General features: G+C 47.4%; 1 protein-coding gene across 1 annotated transcript in view; it reads right to left on the bottom strand.

Moving 5' to 3' along the window:
• Nucleotides 1-10,331, bottom strand: part of LOC139059106 (homeobox protein Hox-A5-like) — an 83,010-nt gene extending 72,679 nt beyond the window's left edge. Inside the window, exon 1 of the mRNA XM_070537011.1 lies at nucleotides 9,394-10,331. Within this exon, the coding sequence (XP_070393112.1) occupies nucleotides 9,394-9,973 (580 nt within the window). The 5' untranslated portion in view covers nucleotides 9,974-10,331. The remainder of the gene's footprint in view (nucleotides 1-9,393) is intronic.
• Nucleotides 10,332-19,712: the final 9,381 nt, after the last annotated feature.

The following is a 19,712-nucleotide window of genomic DNA, read 5'->3' as shown; positions in this document are numbered from 1 at the left end:
CCTTCAGATCAAAACTTGTAACATCAATCATTCCGGTATTGTCGAAGGACTCCTGCCAGGCATAAGAACCAGATAGCAGATAGCCAAGGCAACAATATATGCCCAAGACAAGAACGGGGCCGAAAGAAAGCGGTGATCCGGTCTACGTGATCTTTCCGACGATGCCGGATCAACAGAACACATTACGATTAGTAGAGTAGACCCGACAGATCGGACCATTTCGGCCTAGCTGATGTTTCCATGCGCGCTCCCAGTTTCTAATGAACTGACCGACAGGAAATACCTAGCGTGTACACGCGCGATATTTCACCCGTCTATAAACTGTCCTTTGCATCAAATTTGGTGGCTGTATTCACACCAGATTTGTTGCACTATATAGTCAATGCTCAAAGCAACATCACACAATTGTATTTCTTCGATCGGCTTGCATCACGGACAGCAGTGACGTAGCAACGGGGTGGGGGTGTCATATACGTCTGAAGACACCCGAAAATTGTCGATATCCTCGCCTTCCTCGACAGAAGAGCTAACGGGCCCCGGTGCCAGACGACCTCGCTACGCCACTGATCACGGATACGCTGCACCGGCGTTAGTTAGCAGCACCTTATTTTTAGCAGATAATGGACGCTAATATATATATATATATATCAATTCCCGTTTCAGTGTTTCGTTAGTGCCGTTCTTACTGCATGCATAATGCACCAACACGACCAAGCGTGCTGACACCAAAAAAGGCTCAATTAAAGAATAAGTATGGCGCAGTGTGCAAAAAAGGTGCAAAATACCGTGTATATATATCGAGCCGCAAGCTGTCTCTGACGCAGCTATAATGCATAAGCGTGTTGTCACAGCGCCCCACTTTCCTGCATACAAATGCTGAACACACGCTGTTGCCATGGCAGTGGCGTGAAATTGCGGTGACGAGAGAAACCACTACTGGCCGTGCCACTGCCGGCTGCGTGTGACTAATTTAGCGGCAGATAAGAGATAAGCCTCGATTACGCCTCGCTTTTCACGCACGTGCGTGGGGAACGTACAGAACGCTGCGACAAAATGAGTTGCTGGTTCTCTTCAAACACTTGGTGACAGCTCGGAACTTTTAACCATTAAGCGAGTATAGTCGTTTGCTGGCCTTTTCGTATAGCATCCTAATAGCATCGCTAGAGCTTTCAACACATTGTTTACGTTGCTGCATGCTACTGCGGGTGGTAACGCGTGCTTTCTGTGGATAACGCTGTTGTACCGGTCATATTCGGAGAGGTGTGTTTTCGAGGAAGTGCGCTTGCATTGAGTCAGTGAAACTGGCTGAATGAATACAGAGACCGCAATGGCTCTTGTGTTCACTTGTGTGTTCACTTGTGTGTTCACTTGTGTGTTCACGATGTGTTCACTTGTGGGAAATTCTATTCGGCTGTCTACTGGCAACCACATATGTGCCAGTGTGTGTAGTCATGCTGTATAAGTGCGGAACGCGTGTGTTCCGAAATGCAGACGGCTTTCCCAGCCGTTATTGTCCAGCGTCCCCATTAAAACGTAACAGTGTAACGTAACATAACAAACGTAACAATTGACGGGCATTACCCGGAATCACACTCTTTCTATTACGTCACTGACGATTCGAAAGGATTATTAAATGCCCCAGGTAGTCATACATTGAACTGGTATTGACAGCTGTGCACGCAGGCCTCTTGACCGCTTTCATCATTCACGGCGTGATTGTCATGTGTACTTTGTCAGTCACCCATTGTAAGTGCCGCGTGATTTGCGTCTGTTGTGCTACATTTCGCAAGCCAACACAATGAGCTCTCAGCAGTATATATAGCCTATAGAAATGTATCGTTGTCTTAATGAACCCTCAGGCACTGTATTTAACTATAACCGGCTTGCAACACAACAATAAACTGCATTTCATATTCACCTATACATACTACTGCGCAAGAAATTGGACTGAGGGGAAGAAAAGCGCTAGAAGAAGATGGGCAGATGAATAGAAAAAAAAACTAATAATAAAGACAAGGTGCTGGTCTTGTGATCTTACGAAGCACAACTTCCTATGCATGAGATGTGCATACCATCGCCTTTCGCCTAAGCGCGAATGGTTCAGCACTCATGATTTTTTTCACGGCCGTTTTGGTTTACATAAATGGAGGTCCGAGCATGTTTAAAATGTATGTGCAGACGTCATCAATTATCCGATATTTTCCTAGTTACTGTACAACGATATCTTACGTATTGCCAACGTATAGATATGTGTAATTTTCATCGTCTCTGTACGCTTTATTTAATCTCTTGTTGGTTACAAGTTTCAGTATGAGTTCACGTAACCAATATCTAACTAATCGATTAGCTTTTCTTTAAGTAATTCTTATCTGTGACAACAGACGTGGAAACAACCAGTATTTACCTCGATTACTAAATAGTTTAATGAATGAGGACGCGCACGCGCGAACGCTGGATCACTTAATCAATCTCTGGCTATACTTTCTAGATAAACCTTGGCTAAACACCCGAAGACGCATGCCGACAAACGACACGTTCTCGTCTATGGCGAACAAACGTGGAACCGCATACGTTCTTTAAGAAAGCGTACATTCTTGCTATACTCGGTTTAACGTTGTCGGGTGCTTACACAAAGTGCTCTTCCCGGCGCGATCTGCCACCGATAGGAGCACGCGCACTGGCTATTCACAGTGCTCCCTCAACTGGATCGCCGTATCAAGAGAACCCACGCAACGCGTGCTTTCGCGGCAGTGTAAACATGCCTCGCTGAAGAAGCCTATGCTCATCTCGCAGAAATTCTAGGCGACGCCGTCGGCCGCATCTTCCGCGAATCTCCCCACCAGACTGCAGCTGATAGGAGCGTGGGTGCTGCAGCGGTGGCAGCCTAGACGGCTGTTGGCATGCGAGCCAAGAGCACGGGCCCCCGTCCCACTACTACGGTGCAGCGCTGTCAAATCTAGGCGCTGCGAGAAGCCTCAACCCACGCGCCACGTAAGCGTCGAACTGGTACGGCGAGAACACTTGCTATATATATAACGAGAGGGCGAGGTGCAAAAGGCGATCGCTTGTTTGCACATTGTAAGGCCTCCACAAGAACACTGCACTCGCGCGAGGGTCCCTAAATATCAGTTTTTCCCATATAAAGTCTTTATTTCGTCTTTTTTTTTTCTTTTTCGGAGTGTCTTGTAACGGCTGTAGAGTCGTTATACGAAACAGATGCTGCTTGATCGCTGCTCCAGTGAAATTCGAGTGGTGATGGTTCATTTTATTTAGTCATGCGCACCAACCAGCTGTACAACGTTGTGTGGCATACGCGTGTCAATGAAGCACAGGTTCCCAAAGCCAGCGACACTGCAGGTTGGATGTATACGGATCTCTCCGCATTCGTTAACCTAACTCAACCCCACGCGGAGCTCGCGCTATGCTGCACGCAACTGCGCCGAGCCCGAGCGCGAGGCCCGAGGTCTCCGGCCGGTTGGTCGGCTCGGTTGGGGGAGACAGACAAGGGTTCCTGCGTGGCATTACCCGCGGAAGATACGCCGCAGTCAAACAGTGTCCCATTGACGCCGGCCTGGAACTCGTTATTAGGGACCCATCAAGATACGGCCGCTCCCCCCCCCCCCCCCCCCCCAACGCCACGTTTTCGAGCCCTTATTCGACCGTCTCCTCTCGCTTCCAACAGTTTCGCCTCTGCCTCGACGCGTAGCGCACGAACCCTGGTGGCTGCTTCAGTGACACACACCGGCAGCATCGATCATTAGGCGCGGCGCATCATCAGTCAGCGGGAAAAGGGGGCAGGCGCCACCTATGTATGTATGTGCGTGGTGCGAGCGGTTTCCACTGCGACACACGCGCGGCCACACACGTGTGCCTGTGCAGACCCGCTCTCACATACATTCGTACATACAAACACGCACCCGCGTCCACGGGCTGAGAGACGCTGCGCAGCGCTCCATGTGTATCCACATGTAATAAATACACATATAGATAGACACACACATAGCCCCGAGTTTCCTTCCGTGGATTCCTGCGGGCTCTTCGTGGAAACTTCCCGCGGGTGCGCGCGCTGGAAGTGCGCGCTTGGCCGCGTATTATTAGGTGGATTCCGGCCAATATCTTCGGAAGCATCGATTGGACATAATGGTTTTTTCGCGGTGTAATTTATGACGCTCGCGTCCCCATCACCCCCTCGCGCTCCGCGCGCGAGCCTACAAAGGGAGCAGGCTCGGGCAGTTCGGAACCTCAGCCCTTGCTCTCCCTTTCATTCCCTCTCTCTTCTTGTCTGTATCACTCCTACAGCGCCATCCGTGCTGTGATCTTGTGTTTCGTGGCAAAACTGCGGACTTTCGCCGTTTTTTTCTTGAGCGTCCGATAGCAAACAGATAAGAAAGGCAAGGTGCGTCGTCCTATAGAGTATATCCTAATTAGCGATTTCGTATTCTGCATACTTCAATCGAACCTAATTTCACGGGCACCTGAATTTGTTTATCGAAAAAAAAAATGCGATCACGTGAGCCGCGCAAACGCCACTTTGAAAAGCTTTCATTGCCTACAGCAAGCATCACTGCAGTTTGACGTCCACTGAGGGAAAGTGTGGTTTAATGAGCAATATTACTAAATGTTTCGTGTAGTCAAAACAATGCTTATATACAGGACAGCCACATTTATTAAGCTTCAAGGCTTGGAGTACATAGTGCGATCATTATTATGCTTGCTTTGTTTCATACAGACGAGAAAGATTATGGGCACAACGTCAGGCAGAAAGTAATCACAAAGCGTTAGTGACAAAGTTCTCGTAATGCTAAGAAATAACGCGGAGTTAGCTGCGCCGGAACGGCGAACATCAAAAAATTAATTCAGTGGAGAATATTATTTGAATAGGCGCACGACTTATCGCAGCCCTACACGTGTCGCGAGAGCTCCCTAATCTCACCTATTGTGGTCCCATTCAAGACTTACGTTAATACACAAGCTTTTCTTATCGAGAATACCAAAACAAGTCACATATTTTGATTGCATTCTTAGAAGCAGGTGTAGTTCTGCATGTGTCAATGCTCTTGCTAGAAGAGTTGAGCTATTTATAAGTAAAATAAATATATAAGTAGCGAACAGACACAAATCTTACTCGACAATTTTTCTGGCGCAATGTGTTTGTAGCAAAAGAAGCCTACGCGACAACAACAAGAACAGTGCTTCCAAATTTTTTATCAGTATTTACGTGTTGTTTCTATATAATTCTCATGTGCGCCCGTGCATTCCGCACCACGTTGCAGTCTCATGTGCTTTTACAGCTGTTATGTAGCGAGATTATACTGCATGGCCAGAGTCCTTCCATGTTTGCTATATATCTCAGCGCCTGTTGTCGCCTTTTAAATCTATATAGTCTTGTATATCTCGTACACACATCAGGATTTTGCTCTATACGTTTATATATTTCTCAGCTTGTGCCTATATGTTTTCATATATTACTTATTTTTATTGCTGCTGTATGAAAAACAGGAGCATTGGCCATTGTAACGTGACTAACTCTCCTTCTTTCTTTTCTATTCGTTGATGAAAACAAACAATAGCAACAAGCACTGGGGAAAAAGCCAGCTCTAAAAGAAACTGCTGGCGTGGGCCGGTATATGCACGTACTGCATGGCGTTCTTGATATCGCCATAAGAAGGGAAAAATGATAGTGTTCAGAGGAATTCAGAAGTACGGAATTGACGTCGTATGCCAAAATACTTGGTTAAGGTGACTGAAATAATTTTCTGCGAGAATAATCCACGCAGTAAACAGTCTTAGGAGGCGTAACATTGTTTAACTTCAATTTCCACCCGACACCCGCCCTCACCGATGACCCCGCCAATCCGTACTTTGACTGGGTTTCGTATCTACTCTATAAGCACATGCTGGGCTCCAATATAGCTAAGCGACGTATTCTGCCCGTAAAATTGCCCCTTTCTTTACTGCGAACTACCAGCTTCACATGGACAGTTCTCCTAGTCGGCCTGGTAGACGAATAGACGCGATGACATGTAACTGGAGACTTGCACAAAGTTATGGCCAACGAGATGCTGTCAGCGTAGAGAGAGAGAAATAGAAGAGAGGAAGGGCAGGGAAGCTAACCAGACGCGCGTCCGGTGTGCTATCCTGCACTAAGGGAAGGAGTATAGAGATGAAAAGAGAGAGGAGATAAAGATAGCACAGTTTCGCGCATATTTCAAGGTATGTGCTATACGAAGATATTAGTAAACGCACACAACAGGCTTCCACATTATGCAGACGTCGTATCCTAACCACAGCGTCCCCTAGCGACAGATACAGAAAGGCCACACGGAGTGGCCACGTCTTTTGCAGCGATTGGTAGATGAAGAAGGCGTGTCCGGTGTCAACCAATCACCGACGCGCTTGTTGAATCGCGTCCAATGCCGAACATTTTCGTTTTGCAGGCGTTTTGTAGGCCCAAGCAAGGATGTAACTCGAGACGTTACATCCTTGCTTTGTTCAAAGAATATCAGAGTAGCATACTTCTATTTAGCTGCTTTACCTGATGTCTGGTGCATTACACCGCAACTGAGACACGCATGACATGGTTTTAGACAGCGAACGAGTAGTAAGGGTTTTTGTCTGCATATCTTCTACCTCATCATTTTGCCTTCAACATTTTCATTTTCCAACATCATTTCGGGCGCGTGAGTTTATAAAGGAGGGACGCAGCCTAGAGATGACTTCATTGCATTTTTTGCGTACAAATTATATCAAATAACCTGCGTGCGTCCCGCATTGTTGTCATGCAAGGCAAAGGCTAAGGAATAGTTTAATATAGCTAGATTCGGTGAGTTAGAGAACGATAGAAAGATAGCAAGGAACAACGAATGTATTTCATAGTTCCTGAAACTTCTGCGGTAAACAATGTTAGTACGTTACTGATTAGAGTCAGGGTGCCTTTGTGCGCACCTAGATACATGTCCTACCTACACGGACCTGTGTTTGCAGCAATGTATACATATATGTGCGGGTCTATTCAACATTAAATTCAACATTTGTTAAATGTGGATTGGTGATATGACAGTTCCTGTTACATCTGCAATTACGTGTAAACGTTACGCGAATAGCTTTCAGTTGTAAAGTTATGATACACTTTTTTTTTCATGTTACGTCTAGCTGATGCCGCATGTTACACTGATATCTTGAGTCATTGCACGTAACGTAGAAGTTATGCTCGTGCTGATTTTTTCATTGGTAACATCTGTCCCAATGTTGGCTATGAAGCGAGCGCCTATTTTCCTACTTAGAATAATGAGCCATACTGTCAGTAAACGATCTATGCATTCATTCATTCATTGTTGGGGAACAAGTTAGGTTTTGTTCTCTGGTGTACCTGCCATCCGGTGTGCTTGGTCGCCATTTTGGCACAATAATACAAAACGTGTATAGCCTGAAAATCATTTGTTCTCCTTCTGCGCTAAAAGATTTTGATCGTGCAAAGTTCGTCTTCGTTAGACTGCCAGGTTTACTATAGTGGCGACGAATTACAAAACCACTTGGATGAAAACACGCAGCTTTCAACTACGAGTTCAAGGCACCACTAGAGGCTTGGAATTTCGCTTTTCTCAATATTTCAATAATTCAATTTTTCAATATTTCACAATAGAGCATTCCCTGAACCATATCATAGGGCTACCTATCACGTATACAACGCGAAACGTTTCACGCCAGCAAAGCTGAACAGCGAGTATAGTCAGGTACTCTACTAGCATAGACGCAGAAAGCCTAGCGAAAATTATTATTTACGTGCTGCGGCCATTCACTTAGGCGCGATGCGACCATAACGGGAAAATTCTCAACGACGGTCGCACGCACCAATCTGCTCGTGCGTAAACAGTTTGAAAAACGCCCATCTCTTGCTTTATTAGGGAGTTTTAGGTAAGGGGACACTACCGTGCACCCAAGCATTGGGTGACGTAAACTCCACTGTGTGCCATTCACGCTCTTTTGTACTCGCTTTGGGTTATTTTGTAGGCCCGACGATTTGCGTCCCACAGCGCTTGCTTCCCCTATACCCTAAAACTCTCTATTATTGTGGATCTGCTGTCTGTGATGAACGTTCGTGTTAAAACCACATGGAAGACATCGTTTCCGTCACATATTGCTCAATGAAGTTCTTGTCCCGCACGAATTTAAATTATTTGGGCAAACGTTCCCGGGCCAGAATTGAAAATTCCAAACGGTTGAAAGCAGTGTGCTGAGAAAAATATATTAAACAGTGTGTACATATATGAATGCGCGCGTTAAGATATAATCTGGCCTTCACGACATTATCGTACAAGCCCCAGATTTTTAATTTCTCCTCGTGCTTCGCATAACGTCGTATATAAGGTTGCTTCGTGCAAGCTGATTTCAGTATACCGACGACACCGCTTAGAGAATAACAGGAGTCGTGGCACTGCGATAAGCTCTCGCGGCTGGCATGTGTTGTCACAATTTTTTTTCCACAGACTACGGGGCGAAGTAGGACGTCTGCTAGGCGGTGGGAAGCTGCGTCCGCCCTCGTGATTGCTGGCAATAATAAAAGTTGACTCTCTCTCTCCTGCAGACAGCGTTATGAGCTCCACAGGGTGTTAAAAAAAATCACTTTGCCCCTGACAGAATGACATGACAACATTTATTTCATTTCCCTCACATGGCACGCTGCTCGCCAACGCGGCCTGCGACAAACGCGAGCGTGCTCTTCATATGTCACCGACGGCGTTTTCGTACAACTGCCGAACAACGCACAGGTGGCCAAGTAAAAAAAAGATAAAGCAAGAAATAAAAGCACGCGCACGGAGCGAACGTCGCGATCGAAACCGCGGCGCCACGCGACTGCCGTTTAGCAGGCTTTATTTGACGCGAGGCCACAACACTCAGCGTGCGGGTTTCATTCAGGGGAAGTTCACGAAGGCCGATGGCAAGGCCGTCCTTCTCGGCCAAACCGCACAGCGAGTCCGAGCTTCGAAGGGGAGGAAGCGAGCGAGAGCGGCACTTTAGGCAGCGGCCGTAAATTTGTCCGGGCCGTTAAAACTGCCAGGAGCGCGGTCGGGATTGGGTCGGGCCCGGTCGTTCACAAAACGGCGCGCGTACAGCCTTCGGCCGGCGATAGACACCCTCCGAGTTGGCCATTGGGCTGCTCGTTTTTATGGGGCTGCCTCGAGCACGCCGCCGGGGCCACTCGAGACGCACCCCGCGGCCACGGTGCTGACAGGATTATACGAGCCGCGCGGACCTCTCGAGAGCCGCGAGGGGAGGAGACCGGCGCGATATTTACGAGCGCGAGCGGGTCGTTCTCGCGAGCCCCGGCAACGCCTCCGCGTGGTCTCGCGCGTGCGGCGTGTTTACACTACCGCGTGTGTGGCAGCGACTCACTCTGGCCGACGTGGACCTTTCGCATCCAGGGGTAGATCTGCGGCGGGTTGGCGGGATAAGCGGGCTTCTGCTGCGATGACTGCTGCTGCTGCGGTTGTTGCTGCTGCGCTTGGCTCCCAGCTGTCGGCGTGGCCTGCGCTGCGGCCGCCGCGCTCCTCGGCGGACTGCTGTGCGCGACCTGCGCGGGCTGTACCGGCGACGGCGACGAGCCTCGCGTCTCGGGGCTCGACGGCGACTGGGTACTCGAGGCGCTCAGGTCTTGCGGCGACGCGGCCGTCGACTCGGGTGCCGCGTACTTGCAGCTGGCCGCGGACGGCGTGGGCGTGCGCGGGCTCGGGTGTCCCGCGCCGCCGGGGAGCCGCTGGCCGCAGCCGGGAAAGCCGTGCTCGGCGCCGCCGTTCTGCAGGTGCGCCGCCGGCTGGCTGTACGGTCCGCCGTAGGGCTGCACGGGCGACGCCGGGCCGCTGTAGCAGCCGGTGGCGGCGTACGGTTGCACCTGCGGCGTGTAGTAGTCCGTGTCCTGGCCTCGCTGCTGGCCGTAGCAGGAGGCCAGCGAGTTGACGAACTGGTACGAACTCATGAGTGTCGCAACTCAGGGCCCACGCGGGGGCGCCATGGGGTGGCGCGAAACGCAGTCGCAGCAGCAGTAGCACACGGGAGGGAACACACAAACTGGTAGGAGCACACGATGCCGACCGAACTCCACCCGATCAAGCCTCAGGGCACGACTGTGCCGCCGGCCCACGGCCGCTCGCCTGTTATACGGGGAGGGGGGGGCTGAAGAGGGGCTGCCCTGGCCACAGCGCCCTCTGCACCTTTCTCGCGCGCCGCACACGAGGGAGAGAGCTCCGGCGGGGGTCCTCCGCCGCTGCTGCTGCTTGTCGCTCACTGCTACGTCGCTGCCGCGCGCCCCATGATCGATTCCCTTCTGGGCGAATGAGACGCCAAGAACATTTCCCTCCTAGCCCTGAGACCGCATTATAATTTCTTCCAGCGGCAATTAATATCTGCCAGCTCTCTCATGTCCTCCTCACTCCCGACGCGGCGGCGTCCGCCGTCGAGAGTAGTCCGGCTACGCGCGTACCAGGCCGCGCCGCCTCCTCGCCGCCTGAGCGCCACGCGCCGTCCTCTGCGGAGCCTGGAGCCGCGCGAGAGGAGGCGCGCACCCTCGCCTGCGCGAGAGGATTTTCCACTCTCGTTCCCGGCTGCCATGGCCACCCCTACTGAGTGACGTAACCCGCACGTGACAAAGAACGCTCCGCCTCAAGGCGCGCACGCATGCGCACGGCCTTCGGAGATCGAGCGCGCCGCGAAAGAAGGTTTATTTTGCGCGTCGCCGACGGAAGTGAATGGGGGCCGGAAGTCGTTCTAGTTTAGTAGCACTCCGACGTTCGCCGGTGTTGCATCACAGGAGTCGGTCGGGGACAACTCCGGCGATCGAGACGTTAGCCGTCCATGCTCGCTGCCGCACGATTAGATCAGGATTTGTACACACTTGCCGCCGCGATGTTTTCATTTCTTTCCGCCTGGATAGGAGTGCACTCAAGATATAAGGTAGGATTTTCATTTCGTTTTAATCAGTTCTCATTACTTTTTTTCATTGGCCCTGCTCTTAGAAGGCGCTTGCTTTAATAATGGCCGATGCGACTACTCTGTCCTTCTTCATTTCGAAACGTTGAGGTATCGTTAGAGGAGTGCAGTGCATCATACCTGAAATAAAAATTATTTTGTTTCACCCGTTCGAGTTGTGAGCTATTTACTCGTAATTTTTTTTACCTATGTCTCTCTGACGCCATCGTTGGAATGGCATCGGGAGGCTAGCGTCTTGTGGTAAACTGCGCATTTGTCTCCGTGCGCGCGAATATCGGCTCACTTTACCGCACTCAGCGTAGAGTAGTACGCAAAGCATTAAGCCTGCCGCCGTTGATCTTCATCAGATACGCGCCAAGATATTCGGCAGTGTCGAAGCCGAAAATCTAAGGCTTATGTCATGGTCAGCCGCCTGCCACCGTCGTTATCTCACATGCATGCTTAATAAATATATTGTTTTGCTCTCTGCCCGAAACGCTGTTGTCGGGGAAACGACGAGAGAAATAATCGGGGAGTCATCTGTCACATTGCGCAAGTTTATTCCGACTAAATCGCCCGCCGCCAAAGCCGCCCGCGGGCTTCATGCCTTCCTCTCCGACTGCCGGCACACGCGAGAGATGCCACGCGGCGAGCCACGCCGGAGGCTCGCAACGGCTGCGCGGTTCAAAAGAGGGCGCCAAAACACGACGACGGCCCGAGCGCGTCGAGGACGCCATAAATCTCGCGCGAAGCGTGCGGCTGCCTCGCCGCCGGCTGTCTGAGATGCGTCGGCGCTGTTCCCGGCGCTCTTAGCAGCCATTACTGTCCTCTTAACGCCTTCTGCCCGACCAGAGAAGGTGCGAAGACCCACGCTAGCGCGAGTCACAGGTAAATTACTTCCCTTTACCGTCGCCTGCCGCCCTTCTTTGTGGCAGTCCGTGGCGTTCGATGGAGGCCGCCATGATTGCCCTAAGCGGCATTGTAAACAAACATGGCGCCGCCCATAGGTGCCGGCTACGGAGCCGGCCCGCGCATTTTGCGACGTTGCGGGCGCGCTTTTGTATACTCATGTGCATGCGAACTTCATTGTGGTGCAACGACGTTATCTTCTACCTCTACAACGATTCGACTGCCACTGTTGGCCGCCTATTGTGCTGCGTACACGCCGGCGTCTCCTGTTAAAGAGCGGCGAAACGGATAGCAGACGTGTTTGATCTCTAAGCGTGCTAACGTGGCCCTCGCCCAAAAACTTACCTTTTCACGTGCTTATGATAACAGCACCGGTATACTCAATATAGAAGTAAGGTATATTTATTTGCAAAATGAATTGGCCCCGGAAACTTCTCATTGCTTACCATTCATTCATTGTGCAAGGTGTACATTGGTTCTTGTTCGGTGCCGGATGTCGATCAAAGGGTACCGATTGGGGGGGGGGGTTAATAATTTATTTAAGCTGCGATCAAATAAGCGCTACGTTCTGGAAATTACATGATGCTCGGCTCAACGCCAACTCGTTGTGGCGTTATGTATATGTAGCTTACTTCTTAATGAAATATTTTGTTCGAGAATTAACTTCTATAGCCTTCTGAATAATTCCCGACGCCGCTCCTGGTACGTTGTCTTCAAGGAAGCGTCGATGACAAATATTGACAATATAATTCTTCATATGTCGAAGTGGTCGCAGTGTAGCGCTCTGCATCACTCAAGCAAGCACGTACGCTAAATGAAATGTGTGGTCTGCAAGGCCCATAAGCAGCGATAAGAGGTTTTGGCGTTAGGACATCCCCGAAAAAGACATTGATCCCTTTGTTTGCTGCGCTTTCTTCTTGATTTGCAAGGAATACATTTATTTATCTTCATTTATTTGTAAGCTCATGTAATTTGTTCGAAATTGGTTCGCGTATTCACCTCGAAAATGTACAGTGCAGACACTAAAATTCGAAATGTAAGGTGTATATGTACTCTCTTTAGCAATGTGCAATTAATTTTTAGAAGCCGTATACAGCGGTTTGGCACATATGCCCCACATAAAAATGTTCGATGATTCAAAGTGACTTTTTTACGTAATAATACATCAGATTCGAATCCACATGTGAGTAATCGTCGCTTAAAAGCGAATTTAATGTTCCATTCTATATGGATCACGACTGTAAGTACAATGACGTGCCCACTTTACGGCATAAACTTACACCTACGCTTATCCCGCTATTATAATACAGTCCTTAACACGCTTACAGAAATCTATGCATGTGTGATTTCAGGCACCAGAGTCAACACTTCAGAGCCAAAGTAAACAGTCAAAGATATGCTCTAAGTTTAAGTGTTTATAATAACTAAGTAAGCCCTCAGTGCACCGTTGGATTATTCCTACTGGTCAGGGGTCTCTTCCGAAGCTCCAAGATCACATGTTGCACGATTTACTGGTCTAGAATGATGTAATCATTCTATACCGTTTCAGGCTTTGACATTCGTCCGAACGGGGCTTTGCCTACATTTTGGCTTGTATCATCCGGCCTTGAGAAGCGTATTATGCGAATCGAATGTGATCAAGCAAAATCAATCGCCTTATGCGGGTCGTGCTGGGCTGAAATACCCGCTTCTGCATCAGCATCGTAATCATCAGCCAATTTATTTCCACTAGAGAACATAAATTATCCAGTGATTGATGTGCATTTACCCGGTTTTGTGCCAGCGGAGATCATCATATGCCTGCAGATCTCCTAGTCTCATCACGCCACCTACTTCTCTGCCGTCGCTGACTACGCTCCTCTCCTCTTGACAACCTATTCTGTAACTTTTATAGACCGCCGGTTATCTGCATGCATTACATATCCCACCACAGCTGGCTGCACAGATGCATATCCCACGTTTATTTCCGAATAGCATGTGCAACCGCATGCAGCCAAATGTTGTAATTTGTAGACCTTCTCATATGCGATGCGCCATATTATAATAAGTAGGAAAATTATGCGTGCTCCTATTATGGGCCTGCCATGTAGCATTGTAGTGGCGCTGCATTTCTAAAATTGGAAGTCGATCTTCAACTGGAAGTCGTGACGCTGCAAGTGTACATCGATGAAATAACGAACGATTTTTGAGCACCACAGATGTGCGTAACTAAGGCAGCTATATCTACTCATGATTATTGTTTTTTTTAATTGTATATATATGTTAATGCTCTCATGTGAGTGTTTTCTAAAGCCTTCTGTTGCTTCCATGTTTCAGGTAAAGTCTGACGATGTGACCAGGAACCTCCTTGCGTGAAGAGTGCGCACATCTAATTAAGTAATGAAAGCATTTCTATGAAAGCATTTGTACTATTTCTAAATTACCAGCAGCATCTATTATTGCAGGCGTTAGCTTAGCTATCATACTCACGCACAACCTAACTATGAGAAGTATATTTTGGACAGACATTGTTTTGCAGTGTGTTGTGCTCAAGACGTGTAAGCACTTGAGCACAGGGACACTTCCGATAACTTCCGATAACTATTACCACAAGAGATGCAACTCACAAGAGACGTGGGCTTGTTCCTTGAGTATACATGTAGTGTATCTTAGATCTATTGAATAACTGTGCATTTCCTATAGAGGAGATTGTTCTGTCACTGGTACTTGGATGATTGATAATTTGTTGTATAGTTTTCAAACCTTCCTGCGGTGACCAGAAGCTCGCCAGTTCGCTGTGGGCTGCTGTTATTTTCATTTATGACGAAGAAGAAGGCATCTCGGCTCTACTTTGCTCTCCGGACTCATCAGACAGCCGTACGCCTTCTTGTGACAATTTCTGGTTAGTATTAGCTTTGTTCGACTACGAAAAGTTGCACGGCACCAAAAGCGAATAGGTGCAGCGAGTGGCGGTTCGGGTGCACCGGGCTGCACCCACTCGCTGCGAGGTTCAAGGGTGCACTACACCGCGACGACATCTTGCCTTGCACACCGTGCAATCGAGGACGGGATTGTAGGTTGCACCGCTGTACCTCGGAGAATAGATATCCTATAGGGGCAGCGCACCCTGAATAAGTGCAGAAGGTGGAGAGAAACTTGGTCGAATCGATTGGACCTATTAACTACATGTGTACTATGTTCGTAACCTCGCCGTATATATTTAGTAGCTTCTTACGCTTCCTTGCATCGAACTGACCCAATGTTCTTCTGCTCTAAATATGTAAGCCTGCCACATGTCACCTTGTAGAACTACCCTGGGCCCCTTCCAACTGCTTTTGACATGTTTGGCCCAGCAGATTAGCCGGGGTGTCTTCTGGTGAATAAAATAAATTGTGTTGAATGTACAACATGGAATCGCGATGATACGTAGCAGAACATCAAGAGACTCCTAGGCCCGACAGCTGTTTTGACCATCGGTGTTGTCAACGCTTTTGACAAAATAGAACTGATTTTCTTACAAGTTGCTGTATTTACGTGTTGTTACCCTTCCTGCTTGAGGCATGGGGAGATTAACGTGGTCGATGAGATCCACTGTCACGTTTACAACTTAACAGTTCGTCAGAGATTTCGGTACACTTGCGGCTTTGTGTGTAACCGTGGTTTGCATTACCGCTTTTTGGAGATCGATATGTGGAAATCACAACTGGCAACTGCGAACGTCCTGCTTTAACTACGGCAACGTGTCTCCATTGTCTCGGAATAATTGAAGTTTACTGAAAAGAAACTGCGGAGTGTCTTCTTCTCGGTGGCTCTAGAAAAATTTGCTTCGTTTCAGGCCTTGATCTCTCGACGAAAAAAAAAAAGCAGCAATAACCTGAACGACGAGAAATTATTATGCAATACCACGAAGATAACTGATCGAACGAGGGATGGCTCTGGAGGCTCCACAGACACCTATTTATCGACCGCTGTTGATGGTTTTCAATTTCCTGGGTACCGCTGTCATATATCGATAACCATGAAGGTAGAGGCGCGTTCAATTATGTCCTTAAGCAAGCTCAAGAAAATGTTCCCCGAGCAATCAATTTATAATTCTTGCAAAGAGAGAGGGAGAAAGAGAGAAAGCAAGGACAGGAAAGGCAGGGAGGTCAGCCAGAAGAGCGCCCGGTTTGCTACCCTACACTGGGGGTGGGGGAAAGGGGAAAGATAGAGGAAAAATTCTTGCAAAAAAGGACAGTAATGCTGCCCAGATGACTAATGTATGTAAAGCAGATTTGTTTTGTCAAAAAAAAAAAAGGCAAGCAATTCTTGGTGGCATTCGACTGAACTTACCGGCACCTTTTGTGTGGCGCAATCACAGTTGCTGTGATTGTGTGAGGTATTCACGCAAATGAGAATGATGTGTGAGCGTTTCTGCAAAAGTACAGGATACATCTTCGTTTCTTTCTTGAAACGTTGTACCAGCACTCGTATGATCAGATACACATATATAGCAGCGCTTTCAATTTCCCGTGCGCGTAATAAGCCGCACGGCGAACTAGGCCTTGAAGGTAGTCGATATGTTGCTCCTGTGCATTTTCACATTAGCCAGTGGAGAGGACAGCTGTAGTTTTTCTTTTTTTAAGTTATTCCTGTCCTTTTTCTCGACCATCGCATGTTATAAAGAAATTTGCAGATCCAACGTACGAGTTGGAATCCATGCAAAACGAACATTTGTTAAAGCAACTAATTAAATCATTTACAACTAATGGCGATTCGTATAATTTGGTCGTGACTGGTGTATGTACAGAAAATTACGACACATATCAAGCAACATTTAGTAATTCTGTGCCTCTTGTGTCACAGTGGGTCATACAAATCCTGAACGATTGTCAAGAATGAGCACATCCCTAAGGGCACATACTGAATGACTAATACAAAGAAAGCAAAGTAAATGAAAGCATCTGGTAAATGTAATTCACCCCTGAATTAACAGATTGATGTGCTTTATATATGCCTTCTAGCCGACATTATATGTTCACATTTTAGGAGTCGTAGCCGGACATGCCCATTCCACAGGATCAGCCAGAAATCCAGTCGTATAAATCAAAGAAATTAAAGTAAGTCAAGGAATTCGTTAAATATAGTGCACCCTTTCGTTAACAAACTGGTGTGCTTGAGAGATACCTGATATGTTCAGGTATTACGTAGGAAGTTTTTGTTGTTGTTGTTGTTGTTGTTGTGGTTGTTATGCAGAACAGAGCTGGGCATACATGGTCAGTACATAAGGTTTACATCTACCACTTGTCTCCCGCGCCACCGTAAACTTAGATGGCCAGACCAGTTATACTGCAATGAAATAGATGTTCTCGATACCAGCCGCCAGTCCTAGAAAATATAAGCACACTGTATAGAATAGTTATGCTTTGGCGATTTAACAAAACACGTCGCGGAGCTAGTTAGTGATGTATTTTTCTTTAAGAAAAATGCGTCACATGTTTTTGTTAGACAACTCATAATTAAATGACGCCTAGCATAATACACATGTTAATAGTGACCTTGGACAACACTAATCGTTGAAGGAGGAAGAGGGGGAAATGAAGAGTGAAGGCAGGGATGTTAACCAGAAATGCGTCTGGTTGACTACCCTACTCCGGACGGGACCGAAGAATAGAAAGATGAAAGAGCGATAGGGGAGGGGGAGGAAAGCCGCGGTGATTTCGCAATGTCGTCAAAGGTCATGTGGAGTGGAGCCATCTTGAAACAAATCTCGTAACTCAGTGACAAACTATAAAGCATATGCTGTGAGCTATATACTAGAGATGCAGTTATATTGCATATGCTAACAATGACTTTGGCAACCCTCACCGTTGAAGTGTTAGCCAAAGAGTAACTGGCCCTGCTTTGAGGCAGCTCTTCTGACTTGCATCACATTTCATATGCTGCGGACATATGCGAAGGACATCATTTGTATAACTTAAATGTAACTTTGACGTCACTCAACGTTGAAGCAATGTCTAAGGGCAAATTGCGACATTTAAGCACGCTATGCAGAATAGTTACGCTTTGCCGATTCTGTTGGAGATACATTCGTTGTTTAACAAAACACTTTGCAGGGCGAGTTGGTGATTCATTTTTCTTTCCTAAGAAAAACGCACCGCAGGTTGCTTCGTTGTTAGGCAACTCAGAATTTAGTGACACCTAGCATACTAATCATTTTAATAGTGACCTATTTCTGCAGGACAATTTCCTGCACCCCTTTTATGGAAAGTGGCGCGGCAAGCAAATAATAATAATAATAATAATAATAATAATAATAATAATAATAATAATAATAATAATAATAATAATAACAATAATAATAAGAAGAAGAATATAAAGGTTGATGGACGTCTAAGATTATGCTTTTGTGTGTGTGTTGTGTGTTTGATGATATAAAACGAAGAGGAACGGTGCAGGACAGGCACGATATCTTGTTGGGTGATCGCTTTCTGTCTTGAGCTAGACGAGGTATCCATGGTTGCCGGCGTAAATACCGATAACTGCTGCCTTATTTGTCTTTTTCTTGTTCGCTGGTCAGCCCTCGTCTAGAATTCGTATCTGTTATTTGGAACAACTTGGGAGTAGGATGTAATTAGCCAGTTGCGACAGTATCAAAACCTGTTGTTTGAATTGTATGCGATAGACACTTCCAGTGTAAGGTGTCCTTTGACCACTACTGCTTTATCAATTAATGGAAACTTAGTACGCTCAGCCGCAGGAGGCAGTGTCGAGACGTAACTTTTATATATAAAGAGAGAGAGGGAGTGAGAGAGAAAGCAAGAAGAAGAATGGCAGGGAGGTCAACCAGACTAGCGTCCGCTTTGCTACCCTACACTGGGAAAAGGGAAATAGAAAAGGGAAAGCGGGAATGAGTGAACACTGTGTGCATGCATCAAAACGCATTGAAATCAGTCAAGTCCAAGCAAGTGCCCCGCCGACACATTGGGCTGCCGTCATTCTGCTGTCTGAAGCTAATCTTGGTGCTTCCCCATAGCTGGTTATGCGCGTTGAAGTTACCTGGGAAGACCATCGGTTTTTAGCGGTACGTTCTAGTACGTGGCAGTATATTGTTAATGTAAACCGCGGCCTTTTTACTTCAGTGAGAATAAAACGCTGCGGGCGAACCATGATGCTTACCCAAGGCTTGCAAAGCACTGCATTGAGACCATCCAGCACTTGCGCTCCGCTTGGCGATGACGGAGTGTGCAGGTTATTCAAGAGCATTGTAAAAAATATTGATCAGAGACCGGAGCATCGTAACCACTTGCCGGTCTTCTTCGGGCAATTTGTCAGGAGTCCGCACTGTGCATTTTACAGGGTTGCGCTGCATCACATTTCTGTATGAAATTATTCAGAGAAATATCGATGTGCCTGACTGTTATGTTGCATTAACTTGCTCGTTCCAACGAAGCTGACATGGCATTTTGAGCCATTTGCTTACCACAAGCAGATAAAAGGCTCGCATTTGTAGCTAATACAAATACTATGCAAACGCCTCGTATTTCGCTTGCTTTGATTTCTTTTCGGGCTCTGCGCAGCTTTTAAGACGTCGCAGGATGCCTAAAGCTTACCACATATGTGTTTTCTGAGTAGGGTCTTTGTCTGAATTTCTGGCTGTGTGTGTTGACTTGTATTTGACGTGCGATTTTCTAGCTTTTACTGTGCGCCAGGTCTATAACCCTAGTGGCGTTTGAGGGCACAAAATAATAAAGTCGTGTATGGTTCGTCTTATTCTGTCAATCACTGCAAGTTGTACTTGTAACATTTGGTATCAGCTTGAAAAGAAAAGGAAGACAAACCGAAAGGCGCATTCACCTTTATAGGTTGTGGAAATGATTTCG

The sequence above is a fragment of the Dermacentor albipictus genome, chromosome 4 (genome assembly GCF_038994185.2).
Source record: "Dermacentor albipictus isolate Rhodes 1998 colony chromosome 4, USDA_Dalb.pri_finalv2, whole genome shotgun sequence".
Classification (NCBI taxonomy): Eukaryota; Metazoa; Arthropoda; class Arachnida; order Ixodida; family Ixodidae; genus Dermacentor; species Dermacentor albipictus.
The sequence above is the reverse complement of the archived record's forward strand: the minus strand, read 5'-3'. Positions and strand labels throughout refer to the sequence as shown.